Here is a 20,406-nt window from a genome sequence, read left to right as displayed (position 1 = left end):
GTTTACTTCGAAGCCCCCGGCAGAGGCCGCGCACTGCAGCTGTGCTTGGGCAGGATCCTAAACTGGCACGCACACTGTAGGAGGGCTTAGGAGCATCGAGAAGCTGCTCCCCAGGATCGCTACACCCCAAGAGGAACCCGGACACGGATTCTCTTCATTCCCGGCAAACTGCATGAGATTTCCTCTCAGCATCATGCATGCTAGAAATACGTAGCAAGCAACCAGGTTCGTGGTATTCAAGACAACGGGTTGGCTAACAGTGTCTCGGCACCACTGGGGCACCTGCAAGGAGGGGGCATGACAGCCTCCGGCGCCCAGCGTCCTTGGCTTGGTTCCAGAGCCAGTCTGTGGCCAGTTTCCAATCTAAAGGGTTCCTGCTTGTCAGATGTTGAGGAGAAGGTGAGCTTGGACTGCCGGGTTTATCTTAAATAAGCCTTTCCAAAAAGGTGCCCTGGAGACACCTACAAAGGCAGGAGCTGGGATGTCCCTGGGCTCACTGAACAGGTGATAGGTGGAGTGATGATTTCTGAGCCTGCTTGCTGGCCGCCGCACAGATGGGCAGCAGAAGTTAGAGACGGCCTTTCATCATGGTCCACTGGAGGGCTGTGGGGGAAGGGCTCTTCCGTGATCCAAGATCACCACTGCCAAGAACAATCCGGGACCTCTGCTTCAGCTTAGGTGGGTTCACAACAGCTACGGCAGCTCTGGGAGATCTCTTCAGGCCCCTGACCCCCGAGCCTGGAGGCAGGATTGAGGCTGAGACAGTCTCCTAAGGTTCTGTCCATCAGAGGTGGCTCATCTGGTCAATAGCACTCGTCCCCACTAGGGTCATCTGTTCATTTCCCTGTCTCCTCTCCTGGATGGCGAGCTTCCTCGTGAGGGGCCAAGCCCTGGGGTGCCAGCATGAAGCTGGAGCTGAAGGAATGGTCGGGGTGTAAGTGAAGACCGAGCCGTGCTCCTTGTATGCTGAGCAGTCTTGAGGAAGTCGCCCTGAGTCTGTGTTATCGCTCTGCCTCCAGACCGTATGCACTGACAGATAACTCAGGCACCCAGGGAGCTCTGCTGCCTGCCACCCTTCCCGGGGAAGTGCACAAGCCAGAGGCTGCCTGGCCACAGCAGCAGGTTGGATGCACAGGGCCATCCTTCCAGCGACCCCCCCCCCCCCCACGCTCTGGAGAGCCAGTGCACACTGGGAATCCTGACGTGTGGGAACTCCCCAGGGGGGCAGTTCTGATGGTTCTGTGATTTGCACGGATTCGTGGGATCAAGCACGACTGCCTCAGAGCTTGCCGATCATCCACTGTCTGCTTTCTGTGTCCCCTCCCCCACGTTTCTACTTGCATTCCTCGCCCTTCTGATAGCCTCCTGAGTCTGTCTCGAGGTTGATTAAGACAGAATGCAAGGTACCAAGCATGCGAGAGCGCACAGCCCTGAGAGCTGTCGCGGGTCACCAATGGGTTATTTTTAAGGGCCCACCCTGTCTGTAGGTGCTCAGGAGACATCTAACCTAGACACACCTGGTTACATTGAGAATCCTGGATGCACTGTACATCTCTCCACCTCGCTCCTGGCACCCCAGCTGTCCTCAGTAGGGTAGAGCAGGCCAAGGCTTGCAACTGCCTTTTTGGATCCAGAATGTTCTCTGAAATCAGTATTTCTGCTGAGGCATTCTGTTTTTCCTATCAAGTTTTAAGTCTTTATGGGCATCAAGAGGCATTTAATCTGCCAGGTTTCCATTTATTTGTGCCTCAAGATATCGTCAGCACCAGCCACATGCAGTTCCATGGCCAGCTAAGCCCTTTGTCTCACAAACAGGAAGCTGGATCCTGCCAGCACCAAATAGTTGAAAAGGCCCAGAGGTGTTCCCTGGAAACTCAGGAGTTGCACAGCCTGGATGGACTCCTTCCCTGGGAACACACATCACCCTGGCACAGAAGGAAGCAGAGACCCAGACTCCCAGGCTTTACTTCCTGATGCTGACAGGAAAGACAAACCCCAGACAAAAATTCCTATCTCTTCCGATCATATACACAGGGCTCTGTGCGTGTTGTGGGATGGTTTGTTTGTAGTTTGCTGCAGGCTGGTATTATAAGTCAACCCTTAGGTCGGCGCCACGGCTCACTAGGCTAATCCTCCGCCTGGCGCCGGCACACTGGGTTCTAGTCCCGGCCGGGGCGCCGGATTCTGTCCCGGTTGCCCCTCTTCCAGGCCAGCTCTCTGCTGTGGCCAGGGAGTGCAGTGGAGGATGGCCCAAGTCCTTGGCCATGCACCCCATGGGAGACCAGGAGAAGCACCTGGCTCCTGCCATCAGATCAGCGCGGTGCGCCAGCCGCAGCTCGCCGGCCGCGGCGGCCATTGGAGGGTGAACCAACAGCAAAAGGAAGACCTTTCTCTCTGTCTCTCTCTCTCATTGTCCACTCTGCCTGTCAAAAACATTTTAAAAAATTAAAAAAAAAAAATAAGTCAACCCTTGGGTTTGGCGCTGTGGTGTACTGGGTAAAGCCACTGCCTGCAGTGCCGGGATCCCATATGGGCACTGGTTCTAGTCCCAGCTGCTCCACTTCCGATCCAGCTCTCTGCTATGGCCTGGGAAAGCAGTGGAAGATGGCTCAAGTCCTTGGGCCCTTGCACCCCTATGGGAGACCTGGAGGATGCTCCTGGCTCCTGGCTTTGGATTGGCTCAGCTCTGCTACTGCAGACAACTGGGGAGTGAAAGGCCTCTCTCTCTGCCTCTCCTCTCTCTGTAACTATACCTTTCAAATAAATAAATAAATCTTAAAAAAAAATAGTCAACCCTAAACTTCTGTGGGACAGGTGACCTGGATGGGGCTTGTGGTTTTTAACAAATGGGAAAAGCTGTTCAAAAGGCACACTCTGTTCCTACAGTCCTCATAGGTACACTAATGCAGGCAAACAGGAGGCCTGCTGAATTCAATAATGCCCACATCTGTCACCCCTACAAGCTGGGGGCTCCCTGTGGGTAGAAGTCTTCTACACACCTTGCTCCCCAGTACTGGGTCTGGTGCCTCAGGCCTGCCTAGCCAGTTCTCAGGCTAAGAGTGACGCAAAACTGAGCGCAAGAGCCATAGCCACTCTGCCTCCAGTTCACCTCTGCTGTGGCTGTGCGCACATGTGCACACACACACACACACACACACCTCTGCGGCTCACGCCTGACCCTATAGCTCCTCTGAACCTGTTATCCACTTCTCACCATAGCTCTTTAAAATCCTTGAAGCCCAAATCCCTATTCTGGATAGAACAGCAAGAGGTTAGTGCCATCCGTCTCATCAGGCAAGGACAAAGCTACCCCTTGTTTACCCAAGTTTGGCTTCTGGTCTGTGCCCATGGCTCGTTCATGTCTTGGGCACACGGAGAAAACAAAATCAAGGACAGAAAACTCTTGAAGTCTAATACACTGTTAGCTCCCATGAGGACGTGATGAGTGTAGCAAGCCCCAAAGGGATACCTGAGGGGTGAAACTCTGTGGTTAGAAACTGCTTCATTTGCTGGTCCAAAGACAACGTTAACGCAGAAGCACTTTCCATCCCCAGTAACGTGAAAGGGGGTCGTGGCAGCAGGGGTGGACTGAGAGGTGCAGAGGGGAGCTTCCGTGGCCAGCTCCTCTCTCTGGGGCTGAAGGTCTGAGCGCCGGCCATGGCACTTCAGGCAGAGATCGCTTCTTTAAGTAGGCCTTGTCACAGCTCTGTGCTTCACCCTCATGGGCAGAACTGCGACCAAGCCAACTGCCTTCCCCGTGACCAAAAGGACAGCTGAGCCACCGGCTGTGAACACACGCAGGAGACTGACACACTTACTCTTGGAATCCAGAGAATTCTGTCGGGTTATTTCTCCAAATGACAATCAATACGCCAATGCTTTCTAAGTATTGCCCGTCCCTGAATTACGACTTTTCAACTTGAACTGGTGTGAAAATGATATGTAAACAGCAGAAACCATTCGTTGAGTTTTGAACTTTGATCTTTTCCTGGGTTAGCCACATTGGGCACAATCCTCTTCATCCTCTCTGCACGTGTCTAGGCAGACCTGGTGCCCTGCAATGCACTGTGTTGCCCAGCTAGAGTGTAGTAAATGCATTTTGACTTGCAGCAATATTTCCAACTTGCAGTGGGTTTATCAGGAGGTAGCCCCATTGCAATTTGAGGAGCGTCTGTCAAAGCTAGCTCTCCTTGAACCAGGTCACCTGCTGAGCCACACCCTGAGAGGGCCTGCAAGCTGGTTCCAGAACACAGGGCGTCCATATCAGAAGTCCTACTAAGTGGCTCTGATGGATGTGCGGGTGGGAGACCAGAGACCAGGAACTCAGAAAACATATGTCTTGTGCTACAGCCTGCAGACAGTCTGCTGTCACACTAGCAGAGTTTGCCCGTGCCCCACTCGCAGATCAGTAAGAAAGGGCCCTGTGTTACTGACAGATCCTGGGGCTCAGCATCACAGACCTGAAGTCCAGTCCCAGAGCTCTGGAACTTCACAGGACTCAGTTCCAGGAATTTCAAATCTAAACTCACTTCTCCCTAATCTACTGGGTCCCCGCCTTGCTGCAGGCACCAGTCGTCCTCTTTCACATACATTCCTCCGTTAATCTTCATTTGCCTAAGAGTAAGATACCACAATCGCCCTCACTGGGCAAACAGGAATATGAAGGCCTAACGAAGCCATGCAATGAGCTAACATTCACACTGGGACCGGAATCCTGGGTCTGACTCCAGAGACCACACTCCAACCGCCCTCTATCTACAATCGCTAACTGGGAAGAAAGAGGCTGGCCCTCAGCCAGCTTTGGGAGCAACAGAATTTGTCTTTTTTTGTTTCTGGCCCCACCCCATGTCCTTTCAATCTATGCTATGCCCTCTCCTTCCGTTGTTCATATCCCTGAAACCCTCACTCCTGTCTCCCGCTACCAATATCTGCTGTTAGGAAAGGCTATCTATCAGCCACTCACATCTCAGCAAGAACCATGTGCCCCTGCCCAAAGAGTTAATGGTATTCAATCAATCAATGGTCTCTCGTGGTGGACAAGAAGCATCTGCACCTATTGTGGCCAGCGGGAGGCGGCCTCCTCTTTAGTCCACGCGAGGGTAGCCTCCAATTGAGAACACTGAGAGCCCCGCTCAGGCAGACTGAAGTCTCTGTCACAGGACAGTCTTCTCCCATGTTGGCCTTACCCCAGAAGACACACCAAGCGCACTGAGGAAATCCCAATCGTTCCAGCCCCGTGCAGTGACCCCCTGTCCCCAGGGAGACAGTCAGGGCACATGCCTCGTTTCTTGGGCACACACCACGCACAGGCTCTGGGTTAAGCAGCTCTCTCTGATTTATCACTCACAAATACCTCAGAAGTCTTCCTTGAAATGCATTTTTCGCCCTGGGCTACCTCTCCAAGTGAGGGAGACCACATGTTTACTAACTGTCACAGCCTCGTGGAATTCCACTAAATTCTGCAGCATTTTTCTAAGGCCTTGGTAACTCGCTCCAGAGACTGTGAATTTTCTACGCCAGGTTTAATGCTCTGGGTTGTGAATCCAGACATGAACGAGACAGAATCCAGTTCTCAAAGCAGGACAATGAGCAAAGATAAAGCTAACAGACGTTGATCATGATGGTGGCACCTGGTGTTAAAGCTACATGTCAGGCACCCCACTAAACTCCTCAAGTATTAGCTCCAAGAGCCACCGTGGACAAACACTCTTATGAACTTCTGCTTTGGAGCCATAATGCCTGGTATCAGATCTCAACCCTCCTACTTCCAGGCTCTACAGCCTTGGGGACTTCCATGGGCCTCAGTTTCTCAAGCTGTAAGATGGGGAGAATGACAATAACAGCGCTCCCCTGGAAGCGCTGTGCTGAGTGTAGGCCAAGGCTTCTGAGCAGTGCCCAGTCTAGCAAATGCTGCATCAGATATTCCCATGATGCCTCTGTCTCCCTGTCATCTGCAGAGCCTTGTGAGATGAACACTGTCACCACTCCCATTATACAGACAAGCATGTAAGCCCAATGAGACTCACTGACTCGCACAAAATCACACAACTAGTGTCCAAAGCCCACCGTCAGGGAAAGGCAAACACCATGCACTGCCTGCCAGCAGAACTAGAGGGGCCCCTGCCCTGTGCCAGGGCACGAAGCAATAAGCTCTGCAGGCAATCAGGGAGGGATTCTGGAGGAGGTGATGTTGACCTCTCCACCACCAGAACCCTGAGAATGGCACTACTTGGAGAAGTGGGTCTCAGAGCTTCCTGGGAGGGAGTAGAGCATCTCTGGACCCCGAGAGGACCACGTAACGACCCCCGAGAGGACCACGTAATGACCCCGAGAGCTCCACTCAAGACTCCTCCGACCCTCTCACTGGCAGGTGTGCAGCCAGAAGAGGGTGCAGTGGAAGCACAGTGCTCCCTTTGAGTCCTCGCGCTGGCGGATAAATAGAGGAGCAGAGCAGACAAAAGAGAGGAGGGTTCTTCCCAATCACACACTGGAACTGGAAGAGGGGAGGGAGCAGCTGTCTCCTGCACTCACTGCAGTTTGGACTCTTGATGCTGGAAGGAAACTTCCAGGCCATCTGTCACCCAACCTTACAGGCACTGGCATCATCCAGACCACTTGTTGGAACACAGGTGCCTGGGCCCCTGGCCATGCAGGGCGGGGCCTGGGAATCTGCATTTCTAGCCAGCTCCCGGTGATGGTCCTGACTCCATGAGGAGCACTGGTCTGATGAGGTCTGTGGGAGTGGCAGGACAGGGCCGTGGAAGACAGACAGAGGTCTCCAGCAATGACAGCCCATCTCTGCAAACTGACGGTTTGAGACGGATGATGGGGGGAAGACTTTTAGCACTAATGTGTATAAGCTTACACAAAGGAAAAGTCAGAGAAAGAGTGGGGAGGAGGAAGCGCGGTGGTTACCTCTGTTAACTGAGCCGCACAGTGAGGACCACAGCCCCTGCCCTTCTGTATTGAGCATGGGCAGTGCAGTGGGTACCACCCGGCATTTCTTACTTCCCACAGAGGGGAACCTGCCCTGGGGGCAATGGTGAGGGGGACAGATTGCATTTGGGCTCCAATTTCTCACCCTTTCTCATAATCACACATTTTACACACTGACTTTGCAATCCCACTAAGGAGCCGAGGGTATTTAGTCTCTTGGACCTCTGATTTTGCCATGTGATTTGCTTTACCTGGTAGAATGAGGCAGGTGTGATGGCCTGGCAGGCCCATGCTGAACTGAGAGAGGACCCCCCACCCTTGCTTTTCCTTGCTCTGTCCTGCCTCTGCCATCTACAGGAGACGAACATGCTCAGCCACACAGGAGACCAGAAGCAGGGCCAGGCCTCCCAGCCATGTCCAGACCTGGACCCAGTCAGCCAACAGCCAAGCCCCTAGACTGGTGAGGGCACCAGCTGAGACCAGCAGCCCCGCCAGCTGCCACGTCCCCTCCAGTCAACCCGCGGTCTTGGGAGCTAAATGATCTTCCAGTGCAACGCAGCTCACCTGCTTGTGGGGGGTGGGGCGGGGGATCGGGGGTGGTTTGATTTCCCTTCTAGAAGTATAAATTCCTGGGTGCACAGGGAGGGCTCACAGGAAAGAAGAAGGTCTTGCTGGTAGGAAGAATCACTTGGAGAGAGCGTGGGCCCAAGACAGAGACTTGCCTGTACTGAATTCCTGGCCTCCTAAGCGCAGCGTCACCTGGCGGCGCGCCTGGTCGTCCATCACACCAGGACAGGTGGCATCGGCCTGGGCTTCAGTGATGTCCCTCCAGTCTTCCACGCTGCAGAGCAGGACATCGGGGGAGCTCAGCAGCCCACAGATGATGGGACCTGCAGGGCCACGAGACGGGGAGAAGTTGACGTGCTGGAAACACCACTGGGCCTTGGGAGCTTTGCAGCTGGGGTCAGACAACAAGAACAAAGGAGTAGCTGGCAACACGAGGACGCAAGGGCCTGTTTTTAAGTTGGGCTCATCTTCCCTGTGGTCCTATTGTCATACTGGCACATACCCGAGGGCAGAGCTGCCACCAAGCCCACGGAGCACTCCTGCCATCACAGCCTCTTCATGGGGTCAGCACGCTGACGACACTTCCAGCACCCTGGGGATGTCACTGCCAGAATCGCAGGCACAAACGGCTGTGCCTGGCCCATTCTCTGCTCTCCCCCACCCTGACACACACAGGCCAACTCTGAAGGGACTCCCACTGAGACCTCCGAGGCAGGCATCTGCCCTATGGTTAAGTCACCATGTGGGATGCCCGCATCCCATCCTGGAGTCCCTGGGTTCAATCCTCACCTTTGCTTCTGATTCCAGCTTCCTGCTCATGCACACACTGGGAGAGAGCAGGTGATGGCTTGGAACCCTGCCACCCACCTGGGAGACCCTGCCTTCAGCCTGACCAAGTCCTGGTTGCTATGGGCACTTGGGGAGTGAACCAGCAGAGGGAAGACAGCTCTCCCTGTCTTTCAAGTTAAACAAATATATATTAAAAATAACTAAGACCTGTGCCCCAAGATGTAGTGTGTGGACAAGTGCAAGCAGAGGCCATGTGCCCAAGGCCATGCCACGCTGAGAGAATCTGAGATTCGCAGAGGCACTGGACTGTTCTTGCATTTGTATTGAATGACTCCCGGCTCAGAATTTTTTTTTTTTTTTTTTTTTTTTTTTTTTTTTTTGACAGGCAGAGTGGACAGTGAGAGAGAGACAGAGAGAAAGGTCTTTCTTTTTGCCGTTGGTTCACCCTCCAATGGCTGCCACGGCTGGCGCACCGCACTGATCCAAAGGCAGGAGCCAGGTGCTTCTCCTGGTCTCCCATGGGGTGCAGGGCCCAAGCACTTGGGCCATCCTCCACTGCCTTCCCGGGCCACAGCAGAGAGCTGGCCTGGAAGAGGGGCAACCAGGAGAGAATCTGGCGCCCCGACCGGGACTAGAACCCGGTGTGCCGGCGCCGCAAGGTGGAGGATTAGCCTATTGAGCCACGGCGCCAGCTCGGCTCAGAATTTTAAGAAACTGCCCAAAAGTTATGACTTCCTTTACCATCAGGAAGGCCTACCTCCAAACTACTTGAAGTCGATGATGATCTTAGTTGGCTGAATCCAAGTAACAGAAGTGTTTTAGATGCCTGCAATTTGCCAACCACTATGGTAAACACATTAGGTACACTGAGTCCCTTAGTTCTCATAGACAATGCTTCCTCCACTTTCCTGATGAGAATGTGTCTCATATAAATGAGGAAATTGCCCAAGTTGACTCAGATCTACAAACTAATAATTTATGCATCATTTGGATAAATAACCCTTGAAAGTAGTATAATTGTCCGCATTTCGCCAAAAAAAAAAAAAGAGGAAATGCAATATCCTGCAACTCCTGCTTCCTACTGCTTATCCTAATTTATGACCAAATCCAGAAATGCCTTCAAATCTGTCTCTCACCAAACTGTCCCCAGGAGAGATGACTCATGGCTGTCTGGCCTGTGGGTGTGATAGTTTGTCCTCACCCCTCCACTGACTGCATTTAAATGGCAGTCGTTTAAATAAAATAGTAACAGCTGCAACTCGGTATTTTCTAAAAATGATCTTAGAAGTCATCTGAGGTGTCGTCGCCAGTCCGAGGTGCTCAGGCCGATGACATCAGAATACGGGGAGGGTTTGGGGATGCTCGTTCCCAGGCACCCACCGTGGTGCTTCTGACTCAGCGGCCACGTGCAAGGGGTGGAGCTGTGTTGCGCAATCAGTGCTCATGGTGGTTCAAGGCCACTGACCTCATACGACCACATTGTTTTACAGGGCAGCAATCAGAGGCGCAATTCCTGACAAAGAGAGTGGAATGGCCAGTGGGCAGCAAAGCCTCAGCATGGGGCAGACTGAGTGGGCTGTGGACCCAGCAGCAGCACAGGACGCAGTATGCGCCCTGCAGGAGCCCAGAGGAAGTCTGGAAGCTACGGTCTGACCCTGTTGCAAGCCGAAAAACAGCATAATGAAATTATACAAGAGCTGGAGGACATTATGCTAAGTGAAATAAACCAGGCACAGAGAAACGAATACTGCATGTTCTCACATGTGAAACTGCAGAGCCGCTCTCATAAAAGTAAAGAGTAGAACCGCGGTTCCCAGAGGCTGGGGAGGTCGGGTGGGGATCACAGGGACCAGAATGCAATCAGATAGGGGGAGGAGGTGCTCACATTCTCTAGCACAGCAGGGGAACCTGCACTGACAAGTCACTGTGGACTTCAGAATCACCAGAAGACGATGGGGTGGAAGGTTCCAGACATACAGAGAGGATGAATGTTTGAGGAAACAAAATCACCCTGAGGGACCTCTACCATTGTACGCACACAGTGAGTTATCACACTGTGCCCCATACACGCACACAAATACTGTATGTCAATTACAATTTCTGCATGAATTTCTTAAAGTTAAGAAAGAAGCACTCAGACCTCAGTGGAGGTGCCAGGCAGCTTCTCCCACTGGTGCTGGTGCTGTCAGTGAGAGCTCCCAGGCGGAGAGGTGGGGGCCGGCCAGAAATGAGAGGTCACTGCCAGCCTCACTGTAGTCACACCAGCTTCAGACTCCCAAGGCCCTTGGGGCCCCACTCCCAAGTATCCTCAACTCACAGAGTTCAGGTGGAAGGAGAAGAAAATGGAGTTGGGGGAGGAGGGCGATCCACCACGACATTAAGCGACTTTCCAGACCGTGTGAATGATGTAGTAGGATTCTGTTGCTGGCTGTTGGCAGATCTAACCAAAGCTTTCTAAGCAGAACTGCAAATCCACCCACTGGGCCAGACCCGGAACAACACCTCCTGGAGACGCTTTGTGTGCCTTGAAGTTGGTCTGTTTTCTCCACTGGGAGGGAATCACTCAGGTCCACATAATGCACAGACCACAGGTTACACTTGGCAGGAAAAGCAAGCGAGCCACCAGCCAGAAATGTCATGGAGAAAGGATTTGTGGGCTTACTGCTCCATGGAATGCAACCACTCTTCCACAGACGCTGCTATGGAAAATGAAATCAATCTTTCCAACATGAAAAATCTTACGGTCTGGTGAGTGGCTGAGCGTCTGGGGAAATCATGGCATCCTAAGAAACTACATTTAGTTCAATGAAGACATCCTGGGTGTGAATTCATTGTTTCTAAATACAGGTATTCACAGAGACATGGATGTGTGTGTGTAACGTGTTTTCCCTGTCTAAACACCAGCATAAATGCACACCACAGGATCACAGGGCACTAAGCCTGGAAGGAACTTGAGGAATCAGCTCACTCCCACCCGAGTTCCTGGCCCGCTGTGCTAACACAACATTCTCTTCATAGGCACCACTGAGCACCACGGCTGACCGTGGACAACTTCCTTTATCTCCCAGTGCTCTCCCACCTTGGTTTCCATGAGGCCGGCTCTCCTGGGTCTCTTCCTCCTGTCTGGCCACCCCTCCAAGCAATCACCATCACTCCCGCCCCCTTTCCTGTCTCCCTCCAGCCCACACCTGACGCTGGTGACCCACACATCTCCATATCCCACTCAGAAGCCACTCTCAGCTCTGGATGGTGGTATCCAAAGGCGTGACCTGCATGCTGTGGGGGCCTCGAAAGCACTCAAAGCTAGTGTAGCCCACAGGGACTCAGCACTTCTGTAAACCTCCGTTTCCCATCACCAAATCTGAAATCTGCTGCCTTCCACTCTTTCTCACACCAGCTGATTATCCAATGAGGGTCACCAGCCACTCAGGAATGATCTCTGACAAGTTTCTCTCCTCAACCCTCCCCGAAAGTCTCCTGAATTTGTCTCCTGAGAAGATCTCGAATCTGCCCCCTTTCCTCCATTTCACCTGGACTCTTGGGGAGCTCCTCACTGACCTCTCTATGCCTATTCTACACCCCGCCTTCCACACACACCAGCCACAGTGCCCGTCTCAAAGCCACTCAGGACACTTCTTTGCTTAGGCCTTCTAAGGATTCCAGAATCTCTGGGGACAAATGACAGTTAGTGCAACCTGCAAAGTTTTTGGTGGCCTGGCCCCTGCCTTTCCCTCCTGCTCCTGGTCAAAGCCAAGGCCCACCTCCTACTTCCTCTCCCTGCTGTGGCCCCAGCTTCCTCACAGCTCCTCTGCTTTGTACCAGGACCCTGGCACCTGCTCCCCTCTTCTCTCCACCAAGTTGGGACCTACGCACTGTCCAACACTTAAGGACGTCTTCCTCTCCGCATAGGACATCACTTAAGAAATAGAGCTCACAACACCTCCCCTGGAATCAGCAATGAGGCAGAAGTCAACAGGACCACATGACATGGCTAGCACTGTGTGTGGCAGGCAGAAGGGGTCACGGTTTGTCCCTCAGTTGGTGTACGTGACTATCCCCTTCTGTTTGGGCCTGGCTACCTCAGACCTTAAACTCTCTACACCAGGCTCTGTGCTGCATGTCCCGGCTCCTGGACATATTGTTCCCTGTCCCTTGTCAGTCCCAGCCCTCACTGTCACCATTACCTCCTTGCACCTGCGCCAGGATGAAGCCGTCACAGCACGAATCATGGTCACAAGCAAGCAGACAGAAGAGATGAGCGTCGGTCAGGTTGGCTCCTGAGGCTGAAAACGTGACGGGGCTGTACAATCCAGAGAGCAGATTTTGGAACCCCGTTGGTTCAAAGCTTTTCTGACTTGTTGTGGTGAATTCTTGGCCTGCAGAAAGGGAGACAAATTTTAAAACAACATTGAAACACCGCAGAGCTGAACCAAGTTTGCTCGGTTCACACGATAATCCACTGAGCCACCCAGGACCAACGTGTAGTCCTGGAGGAGCTGCATGCAGTACCATGAAACTTTTTTTTTTTTTAAGATTCATTTGTTTATTTTATTTGAAAGGCAGAGAGACAGACAGGGAGAGGGAGGGAGAGAGATCTTCCATCTCCTGGCTCTCTCCCCAAATATCCACAACAGCTGGGGCTGGACCAGGCGGAATCCAGGAACTCCATCTGGGTCTCCCATGTGGGTGGCAGGGGCCCAGGCACTTGGGCCATCATCTATTGCCTCCCAGGTGCATTGGCATGGAGCTGGATCAGAAGTAGAGGCAGGAGTCGAGCCCAAACACTCCAATATGGGCATCCTAAGCAGTGTTTTAACCCACTGCACCACAACACCTGTCCCTGAGCCATGTAGCTTCTGGGCCTGCCTGCGCATGAAAAGTGCAGAGCCAGTCAAGGCCGGGGCCCCACACCAGGCCAGGACAAACACCCTCTGCACCTTCAAGGGTCTAAAGAGTATACGTGGGAAACTGGTATACAGTATTGTTGTCAATACCAGCAAGTTTTCCTTGAGCTCCGACTACACACACAGACACTGTGCCACACGCGTTCCCTGCAGGTTTGGTTTCATTCTCACTGCTCTGTGCTGCTGTCAAACGCATGTCTGCAACAGGCTACTGTGGTAAATGAGGAGGCTTAGGCACTGCAAGGCTGAAGTCGCATTGGCTGCTCTACCTCCAGTCATGGCCTTGGGCCATTCCCTCCCCCACAACCGCCTCCCAAGGAGGATTGCTCATGGTTCTCACCAGCCCTCTGGTTAGAAGTGCTATGGTTTAGTTTCTTCCTGTCCCTAACTCAGGCTTTCCTGCCAGTCCTGCTATTTCTCATATTTTGCAAACATGAGATTTTTTTTTAAAAGGGATACATGAGGGTACTTCAAAAAGTTCATGGAAATGAACAAAAAGTTCACGGAAATGGAATTAACGGTTTATTTTGATGCAAAAACAATTGAAATCCATGCATAGTTGTGTAGCAAACACTTTTCCATGAACCTTTTATATGTGAGAACCCTCCTACAGATATATCATGATAGCCAAGGTGTGAGTCTCTTATGCCTGTTCTAAGATGGTCTTAACACATGAACTTGCCTGCCCTGCTGGGGGTGGCAGAAGGAATACCCCAGCCTGTGCTCCTCCCGACCTGACCACAGGTCTGTCAGCCCCACAGTGCTCCAGGTTCCTCAGTGCCTCAGCTGCACACAGGGGAGATGGGAACATGGACTCCACATGGATGCTGAGCAGGTAAAGAGATCGGCGTGTACACAGAGGTGAAGCCATGAGTCTGGCACGTAGTGTATGCTCAGAGGTTGTACTCATGGCCAGAACTCAGGCATCTCCTCCCTCCGGGCCCTCACGCAGCCCTGTCTGCCCACAGGGCTCTAAGGAGGTCAGGCAAAGGCCCAGCTAAGCATTAAGAGCCCACTGCTACACCTGTACAGGCAGAATTCATCTCCTCCTCCCCCCATCTCTCTCTCATTCTATTTGTGCCTCTGGCGAAGACTCCAGCAGGCTTCATCCAAGCAACCTACAACTGTGTCCACACCCCCTCCCAGCTTGCTGCCGTGCGACGTCGGAGGCAGCGGTCACTAGCCACAGGTGACTGCTTCAGCAGCACTTCCAGCTCACCAGTGCTCGTGCTGCAGGGGCCACACTGCAAACACTCGGCACTCTGGACACTGCGGCTCTACAGGCCGTCTCCCTGCAGGGCAGTGCTGCACTAGCGTCTCGGGCCACGTCCGAGTGTGGTGTCCTCCACAGTGGGCCGGCGGCACAGAGGTCCAGCGTCCCTGAGGTCTGTGCGTGCCAGGCTCCTTCCCAACCTCCAGGTCTCAGCCCCAGTGGATCGTCCTCTGGACTTCCCTAAAGCAGCACATGTGCATCTTTGTCCTATTGTCTGTGTCACTGTCACCAAGCACTTAGCACCCACTGCAACATCTTATTGCTGGAGCAACTCCCTGGTCTGTTTTGTTCACAGAGGCATCCACGGTGCCCAGAAGAGACTTATGCTATCACAGGCACTCGGGAACCACGTACGGGGCGCTGCACACCGAGCTGCCCGACACCAGGGTCGCTCCGTGGACCTTTCAGAGTGCAGGCAGTTCCACCTGGGCACAGTGAGCAGCAAGAGGCCTCGGGGCTCCTCCTCCACGTGCAAGGCCCACAGACCTCAACAGGCAAGGACAGGGGATGGCTCTGGACAACAGATCAAGTCTTTGGCCCCATCGTGCAGGCCAGGCAGGGTGAGGGATATGAAAGGACGTGATTAACTGCCTGCCACTGCATGCCAGGGAGTGTGCTGCAGAGTCTGAAACCGTGACCCATGCCCCTTGGCTGTGATGCACCAGTCCCACTGCAGAGAGATGCGAGCTAGCTTCAGATCAGCCTGGGAGGTCATTCCTGCTCAGGGCTAGGGAGTGGGGGGCAGGGGTCTGAAGCCAGATCCAGCGGCCCTCACCTCCCTACCCTCCTCTGTGCTAGGAGCCAGAATGGCTGCCTCTGAGCGTCTCCCACCTGAAACAAAACAAACCCCAAAGAGCAAAGCATAGTTCTGTCCTGGATTCAGTTTGGCAGGAAGGAAGTTTCTCAATTTCCTTTCGAGAGAGGTGGAAAAAGAAGAACAAGGAACAAATACTTAAAAAGAAATTATAATTACATTCTTTACAACTATGACAAAGCCAAGTTATGATTTTAAGGAACATTCCTGGTAGAGATTACTCGCTGATTTTGGTTCTTATTTTAGAAAACAATCCCTATGCTTTGTTATTTTAAAAATAGATAGCAAAAAAGCAAAAAAAAAAAAAAGGCAGAAATTCTAGTGCCTCTGGCTGGTGATCACAGAAAGCGGAGCTGTGCTGACTCCAGCCACCCTGGCAGGCTCTGCTAAGTCAAGGTGGAGGTGGGGACAGAGCCCCAGCACCCTTCCCTGCTGAGGAGGCTTTGCATACAGCACTGGTCCCCAGCACCAGGCCAAAGCTGCCGGGAGCCCCCAGCCACCTGCCCTGAGCTACGACCCCCACCCGTTCCTTCCATGCCCTGTCCAGTCACTAGTCACTAGTCACCTCTGGCTGTTTTCTGGTCTGTAGATCCTGGCCTTGGGCGGTCAGGAAACTTCATAGCAAGAAGGAAAATTGATCACACGCAGGTCCCCCCTTTTCCAGTATTTGTCACATGCCCGGTGCCGTTCTAAGAGCTTCCCAGGGTTGCCTTTTCCAAACCTCTGAGTAACCTGGGTCCTCTCGGGACACCTGTTTTTCAGCCATGGAAACTGAGGCCTAGAATGGCAAGGAGGGTGGCCAAGCTCCCAGGCCGCGTGGATGGGAGAGGTGGGCTTGCACCCAGGCAGGCAGACTCAGGGTCCCTGCTGTTAAGTCATGCACTGCGGGGACATGAGAGAGAGCAGTGACTGTGGAAGGAGCCAGGTCATGGGGGCACAGCCTCGTTGTGGCCCAAGACTCACAGCGTCGTGCTTACTGGCACGTCCCTTGGTCCAGACAGGGCAGGACACTGCTGGAAAGCACGACCACAGCATTCTGGGGAAGGACTCACTGCTGGTCCCGCACACACTACCAGGGTCCAGAGTATCCCCGCTGTCCTTCCAGGAGGTGCTGCGTGAGAACCCAGAAATACCTGAGCCACAGACAGCTCCCCAGCCTGCTCACCCAATGCCTGTGAAACGACAAAGCCCCTTTGCGCCTTCTTCTAAGAGATTCCTTAGGAGTGGATGAAAGGCAAGGTGGGAACATGCACGGAAAACCTGCAGGTGTGCTTCTCACTACTCCACAAAAAAGGGTGGTTCCCGACCATCAGCATTGCATCCTGGGTATTAGAAATGCACTACCTCGGGGCTGGCATTGCGACAAAGCAGGCAAAGCCACTGCCTGCCACGCCAGCATCCCATATGGGCTCCAGTTCAAGTCCTGGCTGCTCCATTTGTGATCCAGCTCCCTGCTAATGGCCTGGGAAACGCAGCACAAGATGGCTCAAGTGTTTGGGCCCCTGCACCCATGTGGGAGACCTGGATGAAGATCCTGGCTCCTGGCTTTGGCCTGGTCTACCTGGGGAGTGAACTAGCAGACAGAAGATCTCTCCCTCCCTCTCCCTAACTCTGACTTTAAATAAACAAATAAATCTTAAAAAAAAAAAAGAGAGAGAGAGAGAGAGAGCGAGAGAAGACATACAGCATTGTAGCCCCACCCCATGTGCTGCCCAGAGTGAGGTTCACTCCCCCAGATCATGCGAGTGCACAGTGCCCGGAGTGCGTGGTTCCCACTCTCCCAGGTCATAGCATGCATACTGCAGTAGAATGTGTGCTCCACCCCCGACCCAGGTCAAGGATATGCACACTGCAGCTGGGGGATGGAGACAAAGCCCTTTGAGGTCTGAGTTGGTTCAGGCCATGTCCTGGAAGGATGCAGGCAGAGAAGATCCTGGGTCAGGAGGCCCAGGTGGGGCAGTTGTGGGAAGCCCAGAGCCAGGCCCCTCAAGCGATGGCCTCACTACTGGCAGCAGCAGGGGTTGCCGGGGGCACAGTCTGGCCGCAGCTGGTTTCTGCCTGAACCCTTCGGGCAGCTTTGTGTCTGCTCCCCAACTTCACCCCTCACTTGCAGCTCCAGGCCGCCAAGCTTGCACATGGGACAGGATAGGATGTGGTGACGGGGCCAGCGCTGTGGCTTAGTAGGTTGTCTGCCTGCGGGGCTGGCATCCCATGTGGGCGCCAGTTCTAGTCTCTGCTGCTCCTCTTCCCATCTAACCCTCTGCTTATGGCCTGGGAAAGCAGTGGAAGATGGCCCAAGTGCCTGGGCCTCTGCACCTGCATGACTCCTGGCTTCGGATTGGGGCAGCTCCGGCTGTTGTGGCCACTTGGAGGGTGAACCAGCAGACGGAAGCCCTTTCTTCTCCCTGTCTCTCCCTCTCTCTGTTTGTAACTCTACCTCTCAAATAAATAAATAAAATGAAAGGAATGAGTAGACAAGCAAAAATGACATGGTGAGCTCTTTGCCTGTGAGGGCGCAGCTGTGACGAGTCTGCTGCAGGATGGGGTGAAGGAAGCTGGGCTCAGTGCACGGAGAGGGGGACGGGCCAGCCCCGGCCACGATCGAGGGAGGCCACCGAGGCCCTGTGCCAGCCCGCTCGGCCAACCTACCCTTCTTCAAATACACGGTCAGCGAATCCGAATCGCGGTTCCTCGCCTTCACCTGGCACCTAAGACTTGCAAAGCTGGTGGCCTTCGAGTTCCCCGTCGTGTCTTGTTCCTGGAGATGGAAAGAAGCCGCGTTATCATCCTGTGATGTCTGACACTTGAATACAGTGACTCAAGCCATGACCACAAGGCTCAGGAGAGGCCTGCTCTTCCATTGGCACAGACAGCCACGTAAGCATAGATTCCACGCCCCAGAGTGCTAGCTGCAAAGATGTACGTAGCCAGAGAACAGGCTACAGAGCTGACAGAGTGGCTGATTCTGCTGAGAAAGGAGCACTAGAACTTCCCCAGAAAAGGGGAATCCGGGTAAGGTGCTGATGTATGTGCAAGAGTTTACCAGGTGCAAACAGCAGAAGGGTGTTTTACATGGAGCGAACAGCAGACACAGAGACTTGGAAGCCCGGGTTACTTTGAGCACCAGGTCCAGTGGTTTTTGGACTATTGGTTACCATGAGTGGAGTGAAGGGAGAGGAGGGGCAGGAGCCATCTCCTGGACCAGACATGCAGGTGAGATCCACTGAGGCCCTGTGGGAGGGATTTAAGCTTGGGGAGAGCAAGATCAGATTGCGAAGAATTCGCTGTTCTAGGGCACCTCTGACCTCTCTGCCTTATCTCCAGCAACTGGGCCATGTAGCAGGTGGGGAAGGAGACATTCGACCCCATCAATTCGTGGTTGTTTCCAGTCCCTGAGTTCCCTATGGGAAGCTTTGGAGGGTGAGAGTTCAGGCAAAGGCTATTCGAAGGTCTCAGCTCTCACTGCTTTTCAGGAAGTTGGACTCCCTGGGGAGACCAGGGGAGGAGAGGCTGGGAGAGCACAGGGAGGGACGGGACTGTGGCAGACCCCAGGATGCCAGCCGAGGATCCCAGAGCAGCAGGAGCCCCCGCTCCTTCTATGGCAGCAAGGTACAGGACAGCTGGACCTGGGGCAGCTAAATCTTCCCACCTGGACCAACAGTCCCTGCCACACCCTAAGCTCGGCCCAGAAGAGGCGGAGCTGGGACCGTGGGCCTCAGCATTGAGAGTTGTCGGGCAATCAGGGAGGACCGTCCTGCGGCAGGCCATGCCATGGACTGTGCAGAGAGCCCAGGGCCCAGTGCTGTCATCGGGGAGGACCATCCTGCGGCAGGCCATGCCGTGGACTGTGCAGAGAGCCCAGGGCCCAGTGCTGTCATCGGGGAGGACCGTCCTGTGGCAGGCCATGCCATGGACTGTGCAGAGAGCCCAGGGCCCAGTGCTGTCATCGGGGAGGACCATCCTGCGGCAGGCCATGCCATGGACTGTGCAGAGAGCCCAGGGCCCCAGTGCTATCATCAGGGAGGACCATCCTGTGGCAGGCCATGCCGTGGACTGTGTGGAGAGCCCAGGGCCCCAGTGCTATCATCAGGGAGGACCGTCCTGTGGCAGGCCATGTCGTGGACTGTGCGGAGAGCCCAGGGCCCCAGTGCTGTCATCAGGGAGGACCGTCCTGCGGCAGGCCATGCTGTGGACTGTGCGGAGAGCCCAGGGCCCAGTGCTGTCATCGGGGAGAACCATCCTGCAGCAGGCCATGCTGTGGACTGTGCGGAGAGCCCAGGGCCCAGTGCTGTCATCGGGGAGGACCATCCTGTGGCAGGCCATGCCGTGGACTGTGCGGAGAGCCCAGGGCCCAGTGCTGTCATCGGGGAGGACCATCCTGCAGCAGGCCATGCTGTGGACTGTGCGGAGAGCCCAGGGCCCCAGTGCTGTCACCAGGGAGGACCATCCTGCGGCAGGCCATGCCGTGGACTGTGCGGAGAGCCCAGGGCCCAGTGCTGTCATCAGAGAGGACTGTCCTGCGGCAGGCCATGCCGTGGGCTGTGCGGAGAGCCCAGGGCCCAGTGCTGTCATCAGGGAGGACCGTCCTGCGGCAGGCCATGCCGTGGACTGTGTGGAGAGCCCAGGGCCCAGTGCTGTCATCGGGGAGGACCATCCTGCGGCAGGCCATGCCATGGACTGTGCAGAGAGCCCAGGGCCCCAGTGCTATCATCAGGGAGGACCGTCCTGCGGCAGGCCATGCTGTGGACTGTGTGGAGAGCCCAGGGCTCAGTGCTGTCATCGGGGAGGACCGTCCTGCGGCAGGCCATGTCGTGGACTGTGCGGAGAGCCCAGGGCCCAGTGCTGTCATCGGGGAGAACCATCCTGCAGCAGGCCATGCTGTGGACTGTGCGGAGAGCCCAGGGCCCAGTGCTGTCATCGGGGAGGACCATCCTGTGGCAGGCCATGCCATGGACTGTGCGGAGAGCCCAGGGCCCAGTGCTGTCATCGGGGAGGACCATCCTGCAGCAGGCCATGCTGTGGACTGTGCGGAGAGCCCAGGGCCCCAGTGCTGTCACCAGGGAGGACCATCCTGCGGCAGGCCATGCCGTGGACTGTGCGGAGAGCCCAGGGCCCAGTGCTGT

The 20,406-nt window shown here is 54.5% G+C and overlaps 1 protein-coding gene and 1 non-coding gene across 2 annotated transcripts in view; one reads left to right on the top strand and one right to left on the bottom strand.

Moving 5' to 3' along the window:
- Positions 1 to 20,406, bottom strand: part of TG (thyroglobulin) — a 229,798-nt gene that overhangs the window by 150,556 nt on the left and 58,836 nt on the right. Inside the window, exons 25-27 of the mRNA XM_051844054.2 lie at positions 17,933 to 18,041; positions 12,477 to 12,668; positions 7,659 to 7,826 (exon numbers count right to left, since the gene is read on the bottom strand). Of these exons, the coding sequence (XP_051700014.2) occupies positions 7,659 to 7,826; positions 12,477 to 12,668; positions 17,933 to 18,041 (469 nt within the window). The remainder of the gene's footprint in view (positions 1 to 7,658; positions 7,827 to 12,476; positions 12,669 to 17,932; positions 18,042 to 20,406) is intronic.
- Positions 3,243 to 3,375, top strand: LOC138850262 (small nucleolar RNA SNORA48). The gene has a single exon (XR_011390014.1). It is a non-coding gene; the product is annotated as a small nucleolar RNA SNORA48 (small nucleolar RNA).

Source organism: Oryctolagus cuniculus, chromosome 6, assembly GCF_964237555.1.
Source record: "Oryctolagus cuniculus chromosome 6, mOryCun1.1, whole genome shotgun sequence".
Classification (NCBI taxonomy): Eukaryota; Metazoa; Chordata; class Mammalia; order Lagomorpha; family Leporidae; genus Oryctolagus; species Oryctolagus cuniculus.
This window is presented reverse-complemented; position numbering and strand designations above follow the sequence as displayed.